Consider the following 22063-nt stretch of genomic DNA (forward strand, 5'->3'; position numbering starts at 1 on the left):
GACTCTTGAGAGTCCCTTGGACTGTAAGGAGATCCAACCAGTCCATCCTAAAGGAGATCAGTCCTGAGTGTTCATTGGAAGGACTGATGTTGAAGCTGAAACTCTAATACTGTGGCCACCTGATGCAAAGAATTGACTTGTTGGGAAAAGACCCTGATGCTGGGAAGGATTGAAGGCAGGAGGAAAAGGGGACGACAGAGGATGAGATGGTTGGATGGCATCACCAACTCAATGAAAATGAGTTTGGGTAAACTCCAGGGGTTGGTGAAGAATGTGGAGGCCTGGTGCGCAGCAGTCCATGGGGTCCCATAGAATCAGACAGAAGTGAACAACTGACCTGAACACATAACACACCAGCAAAATCTACCATATCCACAAAACACACATCAAATTTGGCCACTTATTAAAATATCGGAATCACATACTTAGCCACCACTATTTTGCCCCTGGACTACTACTGCAAACTGGTTTCCCTGTATAGTTTCTTACCCTTTTCTAATCCATTCTCTGAATGATCAGTTTTCCTCTCTTGCTTTATAATCCTTTCATTATCTTAACGTTTTCAAACTCTTTAGCACAGCAAGAATCCCAGAATAACTTGACCCCTGCCTTTCCCTACAAAGCCATCTCATCTAACTTGCCTTCTTTCTGTTCCTTAAACATGTCAAACCTTCCCAAACATTCCAAGCCTTTACACTTGCTCTTTGCTCTTTCAGAAATTATTTCTCCCCATTCTTTTTTTCTTCAAGTCTCAGTTCATCAGAGAAAAATTCCCTAAGTTACTCTGCATCATAGCTCTTCTCTAAGAAAAAGACTTTTTTTCATTGTTAGGTATGGTAATTCTACCTGGAACAATACACTCTGTTGAATGTCCCTTGAAAACATTGGTCTCACTCACTAAATACTATACTTCCTTCTTTTTTTATTTAATGAGTGCCTCCCCAAGTAGAATATAAAAACAATGAGACAGATGTCTTGCCTGTACTGTTCACTGCTGCATCCCTAGCTGGCACACACCAAATTAAGTGTATGAATGAATTTTCAGCTAAATATATTTTAACATAATTCCAATCATGATACCATAATTTCAGGACTGCCTTACAATGAGGTCCCTCTTCATAATAAAAAACATTAAATTCTATGTATGTATCCAAGGAAAAAAAACTATTGCTTTTTCCAAGTTGTATATAACCAACCAATATGTTAAAGTTTAAAAAATAAGCAAAAAATCCACTTTATCAGCTGAAACTTGCTTTTTTAAAAATTAAACAAGCTTGAAAATAAAAGCTAGACATTATTACTCTGATATACTTACTACACAAGCATGTAGAATAGCACAGTTTAGCTAGGGCTATTTAACAATCACTGCAGATAGTGACTGCAGCCATGAAATTAAAAGACGCTTGCTCCTTGGAAAAAAAGCTATGACCAACCTAGACAGCATATTAAAAAGCAGAGACGTTACTTTGCCAACAAAGGGCTGTCTAGTCAAAGTTATGGTTTTTCCAATAGTCAAGTATGTATGTGAGAGTTGAACTATAAAGAAAGCTGAGCGCCAAAGATTGATATTTTGAACTATAGTGTTAGAGAAGATTCTTAGGAGTCCCTTGAACTGCAAGGAAATCATACCAGTCAATCCTAAAGGAAAGCAGTACTGAATATTCATTGGAAGGACTGACGCTGAAGCTGAAACTCCAATACTTTGGCCACATGATATGAAGAACTGACTCATTGGAAAAGACCCTTATGCTGCGAAAGATTGAAGGCAGGAGGACAAGGGGACGACAGAGGATAAGATGGCTGGATGGCATCACTGACTCAATGGACATGAGTTGGAGCAAGCTCTGGGAGTTGGTGATGGACAGGGAAGGCTGGTGTGCTGCAGTCCATGGGGTTGCAAGGAGTTGGACACGACTGAGAGTCTGAGCTGAACTGATTTAACACTCAACTATCATTTAAAAGGTTTAACACTCAACTATCATCAGGAAGCAACAGTTAGAACTGGACATGGAACAACAGACTGGTTCTAAATAGGAAAAGGAGTACATCCAGGCTGTATATTGTCACCCTGTTTATTTAACTTATATGCAGAGTACATCATGAGAAATGCTGGATTGCAAGAAACACAAGCTGGAATTAAGATTGCCGGGAGAAATATCAATAACCTCAGATATGCAGATGATACCACCCTTATGGCAGAAAGTGAAGAGGAACTAAAAAGCCTCTTGATGAAAGTGAAAGTAGAGAGTGAAAAAGTTGGCTTAAAGCTCAACATTCAGAAAATGAAGAATATGGCATCTGGTCCCATCGCTTCATGGGAAATAGATGGGGAAACAGTAGAAACAGTGTCAGACTTTATTTTTCTGGGCTCCAAAAATCACTACAGATGGTGACTGCAGCCATGAAATTAAAAGACGCTTACTCCTTGGAAGGAAAGTTATGACCAACCTAGATAGCATATTCAAAAGCAGAGACATTACTTTGCCAACAAAGGTCCGTCTAGTCAAGGCTATGGTTTTTCCTGTGGTCATGTATGGACGTGAGAGTTGGACTGTGAAGAAGGCTGAGCGACGAAGACTTGATGCTTTTGAACTGTGGTGTTGGAGAAGACTCTTGAGAGTCCCTTGGACTGCAAGGAGATCCAACCAGTCCATTCTGAAGGAGATCAGCCCTGGGATTTCTTTGGAAGGAATGATGCTAAAGGTGAAACTCCAGTACTTTGGCCACCTCACGCGAAGAGTTGACTCATTGGAAAAGACTCTGATGCTGGGAGGGATTGGGGACAAGAGAAGAAGGGGACAACAGAGGATGAGATGGCTGGATGGCATCACTGACTCAATGGATGTGAGTCTGAGTGAACTCCGGGAGTTGGTGATGGACAGGGAGGCCAGGAGTGCTGCGATTCATGGGGTCGCAAAGAGTCGGACACAACTGAGCGACTGATCTGATCATTTAAAAGGTAAATTTAAAAATCTTAATTTAAAATATTATCAACTTTGATTTACATTAAATATAGTTCTAAGAATGATATCTACAATGCCTTGAAATTAGTCTGACCCTACTCTTCAAGGAGAACATTTCCATAGAGGCAAAAGGGCATATTATAACAAAGAGTTGCCAAAGACCTACATTTTAGTCCTGGCACATTAGCTAACTAGATCTATAATCTTAAAGTGATAAAATCTTTCAGTTTTCATCCTTTCAACTGTATCATGAGAAATTTCTATCTGTCCTAACCATGTAGTAAGGATTTTTGGCAAAGATCAAATGAAATATCAGTAAAAAGAACTTTGTAAACCTGTAATATTATAATTTCACAATATAATAATGATGTGCTATCAAATACTATGAAATTTTACTTAAGCCAATTACCTGAGATTTTGGAAAGTAAAATCAAGTCTTCTAAAAAAAAAAATTTACCTTAATACATTCGTCACCTGGAATATCAAACACCTTTTCAATTTGTTTTTCAACCCTTTCAGGATCAGCATTCTTCAGATCTATCTTAAAAGAAAAAAATCACGTCTTAATATAATGAAATTAAAATGTATTACATATTAATATTTGGAGATAGACGCATACTTGCTTTTGAACTAACTGACCCCTTAACAATTTTATTTTCAAAAATATTAAAAGAAAAATAATGACAAAAAGGTAATAAAATTTTAACACTCATGGCCACTGAAATTAGAAGGCAGACAGCAGAGCAAGCAAGAAACTGAGGTCATTAGCTACTCAGAGCCGAAGAGCTCAATAACAACATCATGTACACTGATTTTATGTGTTATATATAACTTATAACAACAAACTGTCTTTCTTTGCTTCCTTTAAACCTATCTTCAATATCAAAAAATAAAACTGAATGCAATGCAAATTTTTAATTAAGATTCTTGATTTATTAATTTTAAAATATAAAAGTTAAGCTTTATCAACACTGTTCTCAGTTTAGCACTTAACTGTTAAGCGGCCTGTGTTACACTGTTTCATCCTACTTCATAATGTCCTTTTCTTTTCCTCTACAGTTTAGTTTAACAGACTATTTGGCCTATCCTGCCCTTTCCTACAGAAACAGCGCCCCATTGCTCCATGTAATTCAGGGAGACTATCTTCTCAATTATTGCATAGGAACCTGGAATGTCAGGTCCATGAATCAAGGCAAATTGGAAGTGGTCAAACAAGAGATGGCAAGAGTGAATGTCGACATTCTAGGAAAGAGCGAACTGAAATGGACTGGAATGGGTGAATTTAACTCCGATGACCATTATATCTACCACCGTGGGCAGGAATCCTTAAGAAGAAATGGAGTGGCCATCATGGTCAACAAAAGAGTCCGAAATACAGTACTTGGATGCAATCTCAAAAACGACAGAATGATCTCTGTTCGTTTCTAAGGCAAACCATTCAATATCACAGTAATCCAAGTCTGTGCCCCACCAGTAACGCTGAAGAAGCTGAAGTTGAATGGTTCTATGAAGACCTACAAGACCTTTTAGAACTAACACCCAAAAAAGATGTCCTTTTCATTATAGGGGACTGGAATGCAAAAGTAGGAAGTCAAGAAACACCTGGAGTAACAGGCAAATTTGGCCTTGGAATACGGAATGAAGCAGGGCAAAGACTAATAGAGTTTTGCCAAGAAAATGCACTGCTCATCACAAACACCCTCTTCCAACAACACAAGATAAGACTATATACATGGACATCACCAGATGGTCAACACCAAAATCAGATTGATTATATTCTTTGCAGCCAAAGATGGAGAAGCTCTATACAGTCAGCAAAAACAAGACCAGGAGCTGACTGTGGCTCAGACCATGAACTCCTTATTGCCAAATTCAGACTGAAATTGAAGAAAGTAGGGAAAACCACTAGACCATTCAGATATGACCTAAATCAAATCCCTTATGATTATACAGTAGAAGTGAGAAATAGATTTAAGGGCCTAGATCTGATAGATAGAGTGCCTGATGAACTACAGAATGAGATTCGTGACACTGTACAGGAGACAGGGATCAAGACCATCCCCATGGAAAAGAAATGCAAAAAAGCAAAATGGCTGTCTAGGGAAGCCTTACAAATAGCTGTGAAAAGAAGAGAAGCAAAAAGCAAAGGAGAAAAGGAAAGATATAAACATCTGAATGCAGAGTTCCAAAGAATAGCAAGGAGAGATAAGAAAGCCTTCTTCAGAGATCAATGCAAAGAAATAGAGGAAAACAACAGAATGGGAAAGACTAGGGATCTCTTCAAGAAAATCAGAGATACCAAAGGAACATTTCATGCAAAGATGAGCTCGATAAAGGACAGAAATGGTATGGACCTAACAGAAGCAGAAGATATTAAGAAGAGATGGCAAGAATACACAGAAGAACTCTACAAAAAAGATCTTCATGACTCAGATAATCACGATGGTGTGATCACTGACCTAGAGCCAGACATCCTGGAATGTGAAGTCAAGTGGGCCTTAGAAAGCATCACTACGAACAAAGCTAGTGGAGGTGATGGAATTCCAGTTGAGCTATTCCAAATCCTGAAAGATAATGCTGTGAAAGTGCTGCGCTCAGTATGCCAGCAAATTTGGAAAACTCAGCAGTGGCCACAGGACTGGAAAAGGTCAGTTTTCATTCCAATCCCAAAGAAAGGAAATGCCAAAGAATGCTCAAACTACTGCACAATTGCACTCATCTCACACGCTAGTAAAGTAATGCTCAAAATTCTCCAAGCCAGGCTTCAGCAATATGTGAACTGTGAACTTCCTGATGTTCAAGCTGGTTTTAAAAAAGGCAGAGGAACCAGAGATCCAATTGCCAACATCTGCTGGATCATCGAAAAAGCAAGAGAGTTCCAGAAAAACATCTATTTCTGCTTTATTGACTATGCCAAAGCCTTTGACTGTGTGGATCACAATAAACTGTTGAAAATTCTGAAAGAGATGGGAATACCAGACCACCTGATCTGCCTCTTGAGAAATTTGTATGCAGGTCAGGAAGCAAGTTAGAACTGGACATGGAACAACAGACTGGTTCCAAATAGGAAAAGGAGTTCGTCAAGGCTGTATATCGTCACCCTGTTTATTTAACTTCTATGCAGAGTACATCATGAGAAACGCTGGACCGGAAGAAAAACAAACTGGAATCAAGATTGCCGGGAGAAATATCAATAACCTCAGATATGCAGATGACACCACCCTTCTGGCAGAAAGTGAAGAGGAACTAAAAAGCCTCTTGATGAAAGTGAAAGTGGAGAGTGAAAAAGTTGGCTTAAAGCTCAACATTCAGAAAACAAAGACCATGGCATCCGGTCCCACCACTTCATGGGAAATAGATGGGGAAACAGTGGAAACAGTGTCAGACTTTATTTTTCTGGGCTCCAAAATCACTACAGATGGTGACTGCAGCCATGAAATTAAAAGACGCTTACTCCTTGGAAGGAAAGTTATGACCAACCTAGATAGCATATTCAAAAGCAGAGACATTACTTTGCCAACAAAGGTTCGTCTAGTCAAGGCTATGGTTTTTCCTGTGGTCATGTATGGATGTGAGAGTTGGACTGTGAAGAAGGCTGAGTGCCAAAGAATTGATGCTTTTGAACTGTGGTGTTGGAGAAGACTCTTGAGAGTCCCTTGGACTGCAAGGAGATCCAACCAGTCCATTCTGAAGGAGATCAGCCCTGGGATTTCTTTGGAAGGAATGATGCTAAAGCTGAAACTCCAGTACTTTGGCCACCTCATTCGAAGAGTTGTTTAATTGGAAAAGACCCTGATGCTGGGAGAGATTGGGGGCAGGAGGAGAAGGGGACGCCAGAGGATGAGATGGCTGGATGGCATCACCGACTCGATGGATGTGAGTCTGAGTGAACTCCGGGAGTTGGTGATGGACAGGGAGGCCTGGCGTGCTGTCATGGGGTCGCAAAGAGTCGGACATGACTGAGCGACTGATCTGATCTGATCTTCTCAATTACATGCCAGGGTAGAGGAGTTTGAGTTGAAATTTTATCGTATGCAATTCAAAGAAATCCCAGTATACAACTGACCTGGAACAACAAGGAGTTTCAACTGCATGGGCCCACTTATATGCAGATTTTTTTCAATAAATATGTGAAACTACACTTGTAGAATACCAGGTGCAAGACTAGTATTGAGGTGGGTAACTTATCCCTAACAAAGGCATAAGTAATATTTAACATAAAATTAGTAATGTATTGGCTTTCTGTTTTATAATTTGCTTTCAAAGAATTACATTACCATACGGTATGACTCTCATAATTAGAGAAACTGCATATCAGCCTATAATTAGAAATAAACATTTTTTACTGTAACAATGTTTCCAATACTGTTATAAATATGACTATAATATTGTACACTATAAAAACTTTAATGAATCTTTCCTTAGTGTATAGACTAGGTTACCATGAAGCAATCACATAATGTCATAGCATAAAGCAATATTTATGCTTCATTGTTATCAATGCATCGATCATTTACCTGTAAATAAATATGAAGTTCCTTTTCAGGCTATCTTTTAATTGTTGACATTTAGTGTCAGTAATACATATAACATCTATGGTGTTTTGTCATCACATAAGACAATACTGATGTAAGTACTGAGAGATGATTCACCTTATAAAAGATGATGTAAACTCAGGGTATTGATAAACAGAGTACTGTAAATGTATTTTCTCCTCTTTATGATTTGATTAGCATTTTCTCTATCTTATTGTAAGAACACTATATACAATACATATAATATACAAAGTATGTGTTAACAAATTGTTTAAGTTATTGGTAAGATTGTAGTCAATATGACGATATTAATAGTTAACTGTGTGTGAAGTCAAAAGTTACATGCAGATTTTTGACTGCGCAGGGGTTTTGCGTCCTTAATCTCCATGATGTTCAATAGTCAATTCCATTTAACAAATACCTGAAGATTCTCATATAAAAAATAGTACAAGTGATACTCAAACAGTAAATTTACCCTTAGAAAGTAAAATAATAAATGGCACTGTTGCGCTAACAAATTACCTTGTTTATAACTGGAATTATTGATAGCTGTGCTTCAAAGGCAAGAAAGAAGTTCGCTACCGTTTGGGCTTGAATACCCTATGAAGAAAAGCAGACAAGAAGAAGACACAAGACACTAAGATAATCATTCTATTATCCATCACAAAAGCTGAAATTCAAGACCATTCCACACATCTTCATCAAAAGCAAAGGTACAAGGCAAACTATGGTATCTATAAGTCCATGCATCTGGATCATTCCCTGTGAAAATTCCTTTCAGTTCTAGAAACATTTTTTAGAGGGTACTGTGTTAAGCTTTGGGAACAAAGCAGTAATACATGGATCCTTAAGGACCTCGAAGCCTCCTAAAGAACTAGGAGACATATTTTATAAAGCCAAGTATATGGATGTTAAGGTAGAGACTGACTGTCCTTGACAGGATTAGGGAGGATTTAACACAACAAAAAAATCTTTGGGTTTTGAATGAAAAGTCCATGAAAATTGAAGTATGTCAAAAGCTTACTATAAATAGTATATCATGGCTCTTATACTTTCATCTCAGTATGTTTTCATGGTTATGTTCACAACAGAGAACTTGGTAATATTATTGACATGTTTCTTTAAATGTAGCACTTCTCAAATTATTACCTTAAAAACACCCAAAATGACATCAAAGATAGATTTTCTAGTTCTGCTAAAAACTGACACCACAGATTAAGAAGTGCTTAAAACTGGGGGGGGTTTTTGGTAAGATGTATATATGACATACTTCAAAAATCTTTTGAATGATTCCTCTGATCAGCTTAAAAATTTTAAAGGATGAATTAGTCAATTTCACAGGCCATTTTAGTGTAATAAAGCTTAAAATTAACAGGACCAAAACATAATTTTGGTTAAATAATAAAATAATTCTTACTTTCTTCAAACACAAAAATTCTATTTCCAAACATCTTAAGAAAAATCTTGGAACAACGAAATAGCATATCACATCATATAAAATTAAATGTACCTACCTCATTTGCATCAACCACAAGTAAAACACCTTGGCAAGCAGAGAGTGACCTGGATACTTCATAACTAAAATCAACATGACCCTGAGAAACAAAAAATATTAAAACCTCTAAATGTTAAGTTTAAATGTTTCTTATAGAGAGGCATTTTGGCAAATCTACTGACTTCACTGAATAAAAAGTGATTAACCTTCTTTTTAGCCTGTTCTTGTGAAATAATTTAACTAATCTAAGAACACAGAGGGGAAAAAAAAGCAAAGTGAAGTGTTTAATGTTCAATTTAAAAACTGAAAAAAAGGATATGCTTGCACTATTAATACAAAGCTGACTTTAACAACAGAGACAAAATTGATATTAAAAAACTTACCGGTGTATCGATAAGATTTAAAAGGTACTGCTTTCCTTCATAGTTATAGAAGAGAGATGCTGTCTGTGCTTTAACAGTGATTCCTCTTTCTCGTTCCACTTGCAATTTATCAAGAACTTGTTTATTATTTTTTGTTTTATCAATTGCCCCTAAAAATAGAAATGTGTATTGATATTTCTATAAGCTTTTAAAAACAGACAATACTGCATATAAACTTAAAACCAAAATTTAAAAAAAAAAATAGTAAAAGTATGCTAGTAAAAGTAACTATCAACTACTCATTGCCATTAATTAGGTGTAGACTATAAAATGAAAATACCTGTTAGTTCCAGGAGCCTGTCTGCTAAAGTACTTTTGCCATGATCCACATGTGCAATGATACTGAAATTTCTAGTGTTTTCAACAGGAAAACAAGACATATCAATTTTTTCCTAGAAAAGGGGAGGGAAATATTACATTTATGAGTATAAATTGTCTACAATATAAAACAAGTACACTAAATAATACTCTTTTAGTCTTCTTAAAACAACTTTATTTAAAGCATTCATACTGTTTGTATTATTTCTCTGACAGTAAAGAGATGTATGGTTAAAGTCATATTACAAGCAATGGATAACAACTGCTGCTGCTGCTAAGTCGCTTCAGTCGTGTCCGACTCTGTGAGACCCCACAGACGGCAGCTCACCAGGCTCCCCCACCCCTGGGATTCTTCAGGCAAGAACACTGGAGTGGGTTGCCATTTCCTTCTCCAATGTATGAAAGTGAAAAGTGAAAGTGAAGTCGCTCAGTGGTGTCTGACTCTTAGCGACCCCATGGACTGCAGCCTACCAGGCTCCTCCTTCCATGGGATTTTCCAGGCAAGAGTACTGGAGTGGGGTGCCGTTGCCTTCTCCATGGATAACAACAGGGCTCATCAAATACATTAGTTTCACTGACAAAGGCTATATGACCATATTCAGACCATATGGCTAAATAAAAGTCCCTTATAATATTTTTACCATTTCAAAGGCCACTGAGGAGCTGAATGTATTTTCACAAATGGAGAACACAAGATACCTAGAACTCCTCTACAGCCTTGGAGCACCTGGTTTAACAAAATTTCTTGAAATAAAAAAAGCTACAGAGAAGCTGAATGAAAAAAAATATTTTTTGCCCCCATCACATATTTAATCAACAGAGTCAGGTCTACTTAAAAATTTGTGCTCCTAATAGAGCCTTCAAAAGTTTAATTTAGATGACTTTGTTACTTAACAACAACTTCTCTGGAGACAGAAGGGGAAAAAATTGTATTATCAAGAAAAAAAAGGCTCACTTTTCACTTAAATCTTTAAAATACTTTAAAAAGTTAATTTGTGATTTTCAGTTGCACATAGAATGCGTCATTTTTTGGACCCAGAACGTTTCATTTTTCCAATCAAATTTATATCTCATAATGAACAAAAAAAAAGTGAAATTACAACGAAATACAAAATTTTCATGAGGTTGTTTCCTTTTTTTTTTTTCCAGTAAGCGCTTCAATACAAGTGCAACTATACCTGAAAGATATTCTGCAAAAATCTAAACCTGAATTGTCTGCTCTGTGATTTTTCCATCCACTGCACCGTTTTTAGTCTTACAATTGCAACATAAATCCATTCTACAGGCATTTTAGAAAAGAGTAAAACTAAATAATTACAGTCTTTTTCTTTCTCCAGTTACTCATAACTTTCATTCAAGTACTTTATTTTACTGCCTAAACTGTTTCTTTTCACAGTTATAACGTAGTATAGTTTTAGGGTCGCTGAAGCTTCCCAGGTGGAGTGGTAAAGAATCCTGCCAGTGTAAGAGACACAAGAAACGCGGTTTCCATGCCTTGTTCAGCAAGATCCCATGGAGTAGGAAATGGCACCCTACTCCAGGATTCTTGCCAGGAAAATTCCGTGGACAGAAAAGCTGGCGGGCTACAGTCCGTGGGACCGCAGAGTCCGTCGTGACCGAGGAGCAAAAAGCCCCACCTCCTCCAACTACAGGGACAAAATGAGCATGCGTCTGCTCTAGCTAAGACGAAATAATAGGATTCATTATGATATTTGGCATAACTAATACAATTTTGTAAAGTTTAAATATAAAATTTAAAAAAAAAGGCGAAATAATAAGGAGAAGTTAAGGCATACCCAGCACTTCTTAGATTCTCGGTATTGAACTAAAAGTTCTATGCCTCACTTCGCGCCAAGTCTCACAGCCACTCAACGTTTTTTTTTATATAAGCATCTCATTCAACAAATGAAGAAACAGAGAAAGGTCAGGTAACTTGCCTAGGTCACGTGGCTAAAAAGTCGCAGGAAAATGGAACTAGCAGCTTCCTCGATACGCTTTTAAAACTAAATACATACTGAGAACAATCCCTCGCATAAACAAAGATCCTGATATTACCAATGAGGAAAGTGAGGACACTTGTCCAAGATCACACTGGTGAGCACTGGAGTCCGAAACCGAAGCGCACCCCCGCGCTCCGAGCCCTGTCTCCCTCACAACAGTGCAACCTGCATTCACAAGTAGTCAGTACCAAGAAGCCCTCACAAATTCACCAGGAACACCCTCCCTAGGCTTAAAACGTGAATGACAAGAGACTCAAGGCGGTCACCTTGCGGTCTGCAGAGCTGTAGCACCGGTCCGGAGCCCTGGACTCGGCTGCAGTCCCCCGGGCCGGCGCGAGGTGAGGCCAGAGACGCCCCTTACGCGCCGCCTCGGTGACCCAGGCCGCGAGCGCGCGTCCGCGCCACCAACCCTGACCTGCAAGCGTCCACATTCCCCCGCGCAACCGAGGCGTCAGGAGAAGGTTCCGGGACGCAATGGCGCCATCACCCCAGGCTCCGTTTTCTTCAGAACTGCCCCTCGCTAAGAGCTGGCGGACAAGATTCAAACACACTTCGGCCACCCGCGGAAAAAACGTGAGGAGGTAACACCCCACATCTAGCTGCTGGGACCAGACAACCGAGAACAGCGCCGCTCGCCGACGTTTGCACGACGCATTACGTCGTGACGTCTGCATACGTCAGCGCGAATCTGAAAGGAAGTAGCGTGAGCGAAGGTTTAGCGCAGTGCGAGTTGTTCTCTTACCAGAAGGTTGCTTTTTAACCAACTGCCAGATGGCAAAATACTAGAGTAATTTTTTTAAATTACTGCTGTATTCTCCATGTTGCCTGCAACATCGCTAATGTTGAAGTGCATCTGAATGGAAACGGGCAGTAAAATTGATAGCAATAATAATAATATTCTAGGGCTTCCCTGGTGGCTCATTGGAGAAGAATCTGCCTGCTAATGCATGGGAGGCGTGTTCCATCCCTGTGTTGGGAAGCTTCCCCAGAGAAGGAAATGGTAACCCACTCCATTATTCTTGCCTGGGAAATCCGTTGGACAGAGGAGCCTGGTGGGCTACAGTCCATGGGTTCACAAGAATCAGACGTGACTTAGCAACTAAACAACAACAATGTATCCTAGGAAAATTTGGCCCGGAAGTGAAAGTGGAAAAAAGTTGCATCCTGAAAGTCCTGGAGTTTTCGTCACTTTTGGGTTACCAATTAAACAATGTTTACCTTGCAGGGAAGAGAGTTCTGGCTAAGGATAAAGATAAGAGATAAGACAATATCTAGTGTCGCCCCCCCATCCCCACCCCATGTTCTCTTTTGCAATATTCAGGAGAAAAAGCGGCAACAGTTGAGTTCACCATTGTATTGTTTCTAGTTTATTTAGGGGACTACTGTATATTAAAACAGTAACTATACATCACAATTTGCTACTCTCTTCTTTGTTAGTGAACTTAAGAACCACCTGGAAATGTATTAAGCACAATCATTCCTAATGTAGTTCGTGTAAGTTGGTTTCCCGAAACTTCAATAAGTTGCTTATTATCCTTAGTGATTTTCACCATGTCCTCACACCTCTATTATATCCATAACATTTTTCTTTAAATCAGTTTACCTCTTACACTTGAATGGGTTTCTTTTAAAAGAAGAAAAAAAAATGTATTATTTTCTGTAAGTGGAAAAAGAGCTGTTACCTGTCACAAATTTAAAAGTAAAAATAAGTATAATTAATTAAAAATGTGATTCAGTTTCAATAGATGTTACCTGACAAAGGCTCAGAATCTTTCTTGATTAAAACTGGAAATTAACAAACATTAAGGAATTTTAAGACAGCACCAAACTGAGAGTTTAATTCTTGACATAATCAGAAGTATTGAAATAAAATTGAAAGGAGAAAATTTTCTCTGTATGGTTCAGTGTCCTTACTGTCATGTCTGTGTCTCACCTAAAATTATCTTGGTACCTTCACTAGTCCCACATTTTGGGAATACTGCAATATGTTAGGTAGTTGACATTATACTCTTAGATCCACAGGTGAAATACATATTTACTAGAAAAATACTGAACATCACTGTGTCATGTAATGTGCTAGATGTGGAAACAGACAAATTAGACAAATTGTCTGAAATTGTATAATAGGTAAATGGAAAAAAATTTATGTTTGAATCCAGATTATTAAAAACCAAAGCTCAAATCTCTATAATACCTTTGATAACACAATATGATTTAGCATTCAACCTGGAAATAAAGAGGAAGTGGAATCACTGAAGTTTCAGAGTTAAGGTTTCATTCCCCGCCCCCCCAGGGCCTTGAAGGTTATAAAGTTTTTCTGAAAGAGATAACTGGATCTAATCAAGCAGAGTGATCATTTCCAGCATAATTGCACATACTAAATATATACTTTGTATATATCAACTCATTTAATCCTTACAGAGAACGCTAATGCAGGTACTCTTATAGATTCTTTCTGTAGTGCACATATCTGAGAAAAAAATATGGCGCTAGCTTTTTAAGTAACTGCCTAAATCATACATTTAGTTACTGGCCTCAGCATCTACACCCTTAACCATGCCAAAAAAAACTCTGCTGAGTGAGGATAAATGAGTAAAAAGGTATGACATACTGAGTTAATACTGACAAAAGAAACACGGCCAGAATTTGGAACAGTGGCATTTTATTTGAGGCAAGGATTTCTGAAGAGCACACATAATTAAAAACTCACATAAGCCAAGGCTTATTTCCCCATAGAATGAATGTTTAATGGGGAAGCTACAGTCTTGCATAGTACACTAAACTACAGCTGTTTTGCTTATGCTTTTAAAGGCATTTAAAGGGTCTATTTGTTTGCTGTAATAACAAAGCACTGCAGACCGGGTGGCATAAACAAAGAAATTTATTTCCTTACAATTCTGGAGGCTACAAGTTCAAGATCAACATGTCAACAGTGTTAGTTTCTTCTGAGGCCTCCCTCTTTTGCTTATGAATGACCATCCTCTCCCTGTGTCTTCACGTGGTCTTTTCTCAATACCTGTCCATTCTTTATCTCTTCTGATAGAGCTATCAGTTGTACTAGATTTGGGCCCACTGTCAGAGAAGGCAATGGCACCCCACTCCAGTACTTTTGCCTAGAAAATCCCATGGACGGAGGAGCCTGGTAGGCTGTAGTCCATGGGGTCGCTAGAGTCGGACTGAGCGACTTCACTTTCATTTTTCACTTTCATGCATTGGAGAAGGAAATGGCAACCCACTCCAGTGTTCTTGCCTGGAGAATCCCAGGGACAGGGAAGCCTGGTGGGCTGCTGTCTATGGGGTTGCACAGAGTCGGACACGACTGAAGCGACGCAGCAGCAGCAGCAGCAGCAAAGTTATTGAAATCATACAAAATCTGTTCTCATATCACTTGGAATTATTTTACAGCTCAATGTCAAAAGACATTTTAAAATAACCCACATATTTTCAAGTGCAGTGTGACTTTTACCAAGAGAAATCTTTAACTAAACCATTGAAATCTCAATAAAGTTAGAAGACTGAAAAAATACAGAGTGTATTTGCAGAGAAGAAACCATTTAAATGAGAAATTAATATCAAAATGAGAAATTAATATCAAAAATACTTTAAAAATCCCATGTATTTGGAAATTATGTCCACTTTTAAATGATAGCTGTGTCTAAGATGCCACAAGGAAATAGAAAATATTTGTAATAGAATGAAAATGTAGAGAGTTTACCAAAATTTGTTGCATACAGCTGAAGCTGCTCAATGCAATTAAATGCATTGCGGAGTCTTGAATAAGGTACGAAAACAAATAATGGACACTAGCATAAAATTTTTTGAAATTTGAACAAAATCTGTACTTTAGTTAATACTCTATCACATTAATTTTTAGCTTTTTTTTTTTTTTTTTTTTGCAACATGGTATTTATTTATATTCTCAGAACTGGATTGGAAATTTTAAGCCTCATTCAAAAATTTTTAAAAATCACTTAAGATAAACTTTCTAGACGTCTAGCAGTAATATAGATGCCAAAATACACAGAACTATAACAAAGTTTTGAGTGAATGTAAATTAGATATCTAGCATTCTATCCAAACTAAATCAAACAAGTAGAATCAAAATGTCATAAGTGTTTTAGCTAGGCAAAAATTCATAAGTTTTCTAAAATATATATATTATACATACTATTTATATACATGTGTATGTATACAAAAGCTTTTCTACTACACTTGATAAAGACTTAAGAAACATAAAAAAGAGAGATGGAAAACACAAACTAAATGTAATAGAAACACTGAATATGAAATAGAAAAAATCAAAATAGGTAAAAGTAAAAGATCATCATATAGTCTAGTTGTTTTTAAACATGTCTGCTCATTAGAAACATGTGGATAGAGAACTGACTTATGGACATGGGGAGAGGGGAGGAGAGCGTGAGAGATGTATGGAGAGAGTAATATGGAAATTTACATTATATGTAAAAGAGATAGCCAATGGGAATTTGCTGTATGTCTCTGGGAACTCAAACAGGGGCTCTGTATCAACCTAGAGGGGTGGGATGGGGAGGGAGATGGGAAGGAGGTTCAAGAGGGAGGGGACATATGTATACCTATGGCTGATTCATGTTGATGTTTGACAGAAAATAACAAAATTCTGTAAAAACAATTACCCTTCAACCAAAAAATAAATAATTTTAAAAAAGAAACATGTGGAGCTTTGGAGAAAAAAAAGCAATACCTGGGCATTTGTATTCTTCAGAAAATTCCAAGATAATGCTGATATTCCTCTGAATTTTAAAAAGTAAAGACAGATTTTTCCACTAAATGGTAGTTTTGGTGATATAGAATTCTATTATTTTCTGTCAACCAACCATGATACAATGGTATTAAGTGAATAATAGTTAAATAATCACAATAGTAAAAGATGTTTATTAGTTTTCATAATTAATAGACAAAATGTAAAAGATAATTATAATTGCAAGCCATAATGGAAACATGCCTAAACTAACAATATAAAATAATTACATACAATTTGGGATATTAAGTAGGATGATGTGGTAAGTGGAAGTGCATACATGCACATGTTTTTATCTGCCCAGCCAGTCTATGTCTTTTGATTGGTGCATTTAATCCATTTACATTTAAGGTTATTACTGATATATATGATCCTATTACCATTTTCTTAATTGTGTTGGGTTCATTTTGTGTAGGTCTTTTCCTTCTCTTGTGTTTCCTGCCTGAATAAAACCCTTTAGCATTTGTGGTAAAGCTGGTTTGCTGGTGCTGAATTCTCTTAACTTTTGCTTGTCTGGAAAGCTTTTAATTTCTCCATCCAATATGAATAAGAGTCTTCCTAGATAGAGTATTCTTGGTTGTAGGTTCTTGTCTTTGATCACTTTAAATATTTCATGCCATTCCATTCTGGCTTGTACTGTTTCTGTTCACAAATCAGCTGATAACCTAATGGGAGTTCCCTTGTATGTTGGCATTTTTCCCTTGTTGCTTTTAATGTTTTATCTTTGTCTTTAACTTTTGTCAGTTTGATTACTATCTGTTTTGGTGTATTCCTCCTTGTGTTTATCCTGCCTGGGACTCACTGTGCTTCCTGGATTTGATTGACTATTTCCTTCTCCATATTAGGGAAGTTTTCAGCTATTATCCCTTCAAATATTTTCTCGGATCCTTTATCTCTTCTCTTTCTGGGACCCCCTATAATGCAAATGTTAGTGCATTTAATATTGTCCCAGAGGTCTTAGACTGTCTTCATTCCCCCCTACTTCCCTGCTTTTTTTTTTTTTTTTTTTCTATATTCTGTTCTGTGGCAGGCAGTGATTTCCACCATTCTGTCCCTCAGGTCACTTATCTATCCTTCTGCCTCAGTTATTCTGCTATTGATTCCTTCTAGTGTATTGTTCATCTCTGTCTGTCTATTCTTTACTTCTTCTAGGTCTTTGTTAAACATTTCTTACAACTTCTCCATTCTGTCTCCAAGATCTTAGATCATCTTCACTATCATTGTTCTGAACTTTTTTTCTGGAAGGTTGCCTAGCTCCACTTCATTTAGTTGTATTTCTGAGATTTTATCTTTCTGAGATTTTATGTCCCTTCATCTAGGATTTATCTCTCATTTTTCATCCTGATTAACTCTCTATAATGTGTTTTTTGTTCTAGCCACTGTGGGATTGTGGTTCTTCTTGCTTCTTCTGTCAGCCCTCTGCTGGATAAAGTTAAGAGGCTGATATAAGCTTCATGATGGGAAGTACTGCTGGTAGGAAAAACTAGGTCTTGTTCTGGTGGGCAGGGCCTTGCTCAGTAAAACTTTAATCCAGTTATCTGCTGATGTGTGGGGTTGTGCTCCCTCCTTGTTAGTTGTTTGGCCTGAGGCAATAAAGCCCTAGGGTCTACAGGCTCTATGGTAGGGTTAATGGTGACATCCAAGAAGCTAGAGGACTTATACCAAGGTGTATCTTCCAGGGGCTGCTGCCAGTGCCCCCATCCCTGTGGTGAGCCCCTGCTGACCCACACCTCCACAGGAGACTGTCTAACACTAGCAGGTAGGTCTGGTTCAGTTTCCTATGGGGTCACTGCTCCTTTCCCCTGGGTCTTGGTACACACTAGATTTTCTTTATGCCCTCTAAGAGTGGGCGCTCTGATTCCCCCAGGCTTGTGAAAGTCCTATAATGAAATCCCACTGGCCTTCAAGATCATATTCCCTGAGGATTTCCGGTCCCTTTGCCAGATCCCCATGCTGGGAAGCCTGAAATAGGGGCTAGAACTTACACAACAGTGGGAGAACTTCTTTGGTCTTACTGTTCTCCAGTTTGTAAGTTGCCCATGTGGCAGGTATGAGATTTTATTTTATCATCCTTGTGCCCTTCCTACCATCTCTTTGTGGCTTTTCTTTGTTTTTGGATGTGGGGTATCTTTTTCTGCTGGGTTCCAGCATCCTCTTGCAGATGGTTGTTCAACAGCTAGTTGCATTTTGGTGCTCTGGCAGGAGGAGATGAGCTCATGTCCTTCTACCCCACCACTGTGAACTGGAAGCCCCAAGAATTTGTCTTTAAATGTGGTCAAATTCTTAGTGTACTAAGGATTAAGACTTCAACATATGGACCTTAACACTCACTTCAGCCCATAAGAAAAGAAATAATAAAAAATAACATGTAAACAATAATTTTATCATCAGTAAATTTTGTTTAAAAGTTATTGATATTATGGAGCATTTTAACATTCAGTTCAGTTCAGTTGCTCAGTCATGTCTGACTCTTTGCGACCCCATGAATCACAGCACACCAGGCCTCCCTGTCCATCACCAACTCCTGGAGTTGACCCAAACTCATGTCCATCGAGTCAGTGATGCCATCCAGCCATCTCATCCTCTTTTATCCCCTTCTCCTCCTGCACACAATCCCTCCCAGCATCAGAGTCTTTTCCAATGAGTCAACTCTTCGCGTGAGGTGGCCAAAGTATTGGAGTTTCAACTTTAGCATCAGTCCTTCCAATGAACACCCATGACTGATCTCCTTTAGAATGGACTGGTTGGATCTCCTAGCACTCCAAGGGACTCTCAAGAGTCTTCTCCAACACCACAGTTTGAAAGCATCAATTCTTCGGTGCTCAGCTTTCTTCATAGTCCAACTCTCACATCCATACATGACTACTGGAAAAACCATAGCCTTGATGACGAACCGTTGTTGGCAAAGTAATGTCCCTACTTTTTAATATGCTATCTAGGTTAGTCTTAACTTTCCTTCCAAGGAGTAAGTGTCTTTTAATTTCATGGCTGCAGTCACCATCTTCAGTGATTTTGGACCCCCCAAAAATAAAGTCTGACACTGTTTCCACTGTTTCCCCATCTATTTCCCATGAAATGATGGGACCAGATTAGTAATACCATTAATAGATATTTAATAACAGCACAAGTGTTATGACAGGCACACACAAAAAATTAGAGTAACTGAAGGCAATGACACCCCACTCCAGTACTCTTGCCTGGAAAATCCCATGGGAGGAGGAGCCTGGTAGGCTGCAGTCCATGGGGTCGCTAAGAGTCGGACACGACTGAGCGACTTCACTTTCACTTTTCACTTTCATACATTGGAGAAGGAAATGGCAACCCACTCCCGTGTTCTTGCCTGGAGAATCTCAGGGATGGTGGAGCCTGATGGGCTGCCGTCTATGGGGTCGCACAGAGTCGGACACGACTGAAGCGGCTTACAGCAGCACCAGCAGCAGCAGCATGATGTTAACAAACGATTTCCAATACTGCTGTTATACAGCTAAAATGGTGCCCTCAAGTGTCTACAGTGGAAATTACAGCTTGGAATTTATATTTCAGGTGGCTTTTAAAATATTCTATGATTTTTTAAAATTATTTTAGAGTTTCTTTTCTTCAAATTTTGGACATAAATTAAGGCTTTATAAACAGTTTTATATCAGCAAGTGTTTGGGGAAGCAAGGAGAAAGTTGCCAGGAGTTATAGATGGGAAGAACAATTTCAGCCAAGTTCCTAAAGGTTCTTGAATAGAGTATTATTTACCATTTCACTCTCATCTTGTGTAGAAGTCATGGTAAGGAGATAATACTGGTTTTCTTTAAGAAGACTACTATGACAATGATGTATAAATGAACTGAAGAGGAAAGTGAATGAAGTAATGAGAGAAACAGACAGAGGGAGGGAAGTCTTGGATATTACATCCTAGGTGAGACACAGTGGGGGCCTTAATGAATCACTGGAGAAAATAGGGATGAAGAAGTGATTGGCATACATTTTGGGATAAAATTAACAGAGTCAGTTTGATATAGAGAGGGAGGGAGGTGTCCACATTTTCTGGCTCTGCTTGATTGGAGAATGTAATTGCTGTTTACCAGAATGTGAAGCATAGATATTAAATATCTCACAGGTAGTTGTAAGTGGAGATTGAGAAAATTTCAGTTCTAGAGTTATGAAAACCATATATAAAAGCATAATAATAAAAATGTGGTGTTAAATGAGTATTTGAGGTCATAGAGTAGAAAATAAAGTAACTGAGAAAAGAACTTGTCACATCTTAGGGTATCCTTTTGTGAAATGAGAGAAACAGATCTTATAGTCACAGAATAGCTTGTATAGTGTATGCTAACATTTTTTCAGAAATTTCCTTAAACATTCAAGTTCAGTTCAGTTGCTCAGTCGTGTCCGACTCTTTGTGACCCCATGAACCACAGCACGCCAGGCCTCCCTGTCCATCACCAACTCCTAAAGTTCACTCAGACTCATGTCCATTGAGTCAGTGATGCCATCCAACCATCTCATCCTCTGTCGTCCCCTTCTTCTCTTGCCCCCAATCCCTCCCAGCATCAGAGTCTTTTCAAATGAGTCAGCTCTTCGCATCAGGTGGCCAAAGTATTGGAGTTTCAGCTTCAACATCAGTCCTTCCAATGAATATTTAGGACTGATTTCTCTTAGGATGGACTGGTTGGATCTCCTTGCAGTCCAAGGGACTCTCAAGAGTCTTCTCCAACACCACAGTTGAAAAGCATCAATTATTCAGGGCTCAGCTTTCTTTATAGTCCACTCTCACATCCATACATGACCACTGGAAAAACCATAGCCTTGACTAGATGGACCTTTGTTGACAAAGTAATGTCTCTGCTTTTCAATATTCAAGAGTACAGTATTAAAGCCACAAGGATGCAAAAATGAAATAAATATTTATTTATATAATTTATAAAAAGCTAACTATTTGTCCCATGCTCTTCTAAGCACTTTACAAATACTACCTCAATTAATCCTCAAAACAATCCTATGATTCATATTATTGTCCCAGTTTCACCCCTGAAGTGTATACACTAGTCTCTGATTTCCACTCATCACAGTTATCATCTATTGGTTTGAAACATTAACTAGGACCACAGGGGAAGAAGCAGCATTTCATTCTGTTTTGCACTGTTGAAAATCTTGTGGTAGTCTTGTCAGATGAAAATCAACTCAATTACCTTCTAACTTCATGGGATATTGGTCTTTATGATTTTAAAAAGTCTTTAAATGCAAAGCTTATTGTTTACAAGTTTCTCAAGGAAACATTGATTCAGGGATTTAGAAGTAACTAAAATGACTTGTCTTTGGCAATCTTACTTTTACTTTTTGGGATGTACAGAAACCTATTTGATGTTCCAGATTAAAATCTTTGACCTGCTGAAATGATACAGTGCTCCTGCATCAAATTAGCTCATACTTGAATGGTCCAGAGCTTTGGTCCTCAGTCAAGTAACTTTCATAACCCCAGGGGAATGCCCAATGCTCTTTGGACTGTCATTTGTTTGGGAGCACACTTCTTCACTGGGAAGAAAGTGAAAGCGATGTCTT

General features: G+C 38.2%; 1 protein-coding gene across 10 annotated transcripts in view; it reads right to left on the bottom strand.

Annotated features, from left to right (window-relative positions):
* Positions 1 to 12422, bottom strand: part of GUF1 (GTP binding elongation factor GUF1) — a 61053-nt gene extending 48631 nt beyond the window's left edge. For 6 of the 10 annotated variants that reach the window (XM_044945917.2, XM_044945915.2, XM_044945918.2 and 3 more), the window contains exons 1-6: positions 12000 to 12381; positions 9696 to 9807; positions 9377 to 9525; positions 9013 to 9093; positions 8021 to 8098; positions 3421 to 3504 (exon numbers count right to left, since the gene is read on the bottom strand). In XM_044945917.2, the coding sequence (XP_044801852.2) occupies positions 3421 to 3504; positions 8021 to 8098; positions 9013 to 9093; positions 9377 to 9525; positions 9696 to 9807; positions 12000 to 12164 (669 nt within the window). In that variant the 5' untranslated portion in view covers positions 12165 to 12381. Of the gene's footprint in view, positions 1 to 3420; positions 3505 to 8020; positions 8099 to 9012; positions 9094 to 9376; positions 9526 to 9695; positions 9808 to 11999 lie in introns of all 10 variants that reach the window. The other 4 variants (XM_006078742.4, XM_044945912.2, XM_044945919.2 and 1 more) reach the window with 4 other exon arrangements.
* Positions 12423 to 22063: the final 9641 nt, after the last annotated feature.

This window comes from Bubalus bubalis, chromosome 7, assembly GCF_019923935.1.
Source record: "Bubalus bubalis isolate 160015118507 breed Murrah chromosome 7, NDDB_SH_1, whole genome shotgun sequence".
Classification (NCBI taxonomy): domain Eukaryota; kingdom Metazoa; phylum Chordata; class Mammalia; order Artiodactyla; family Bovidae; genus Bubalus; species Bubalus bubalis.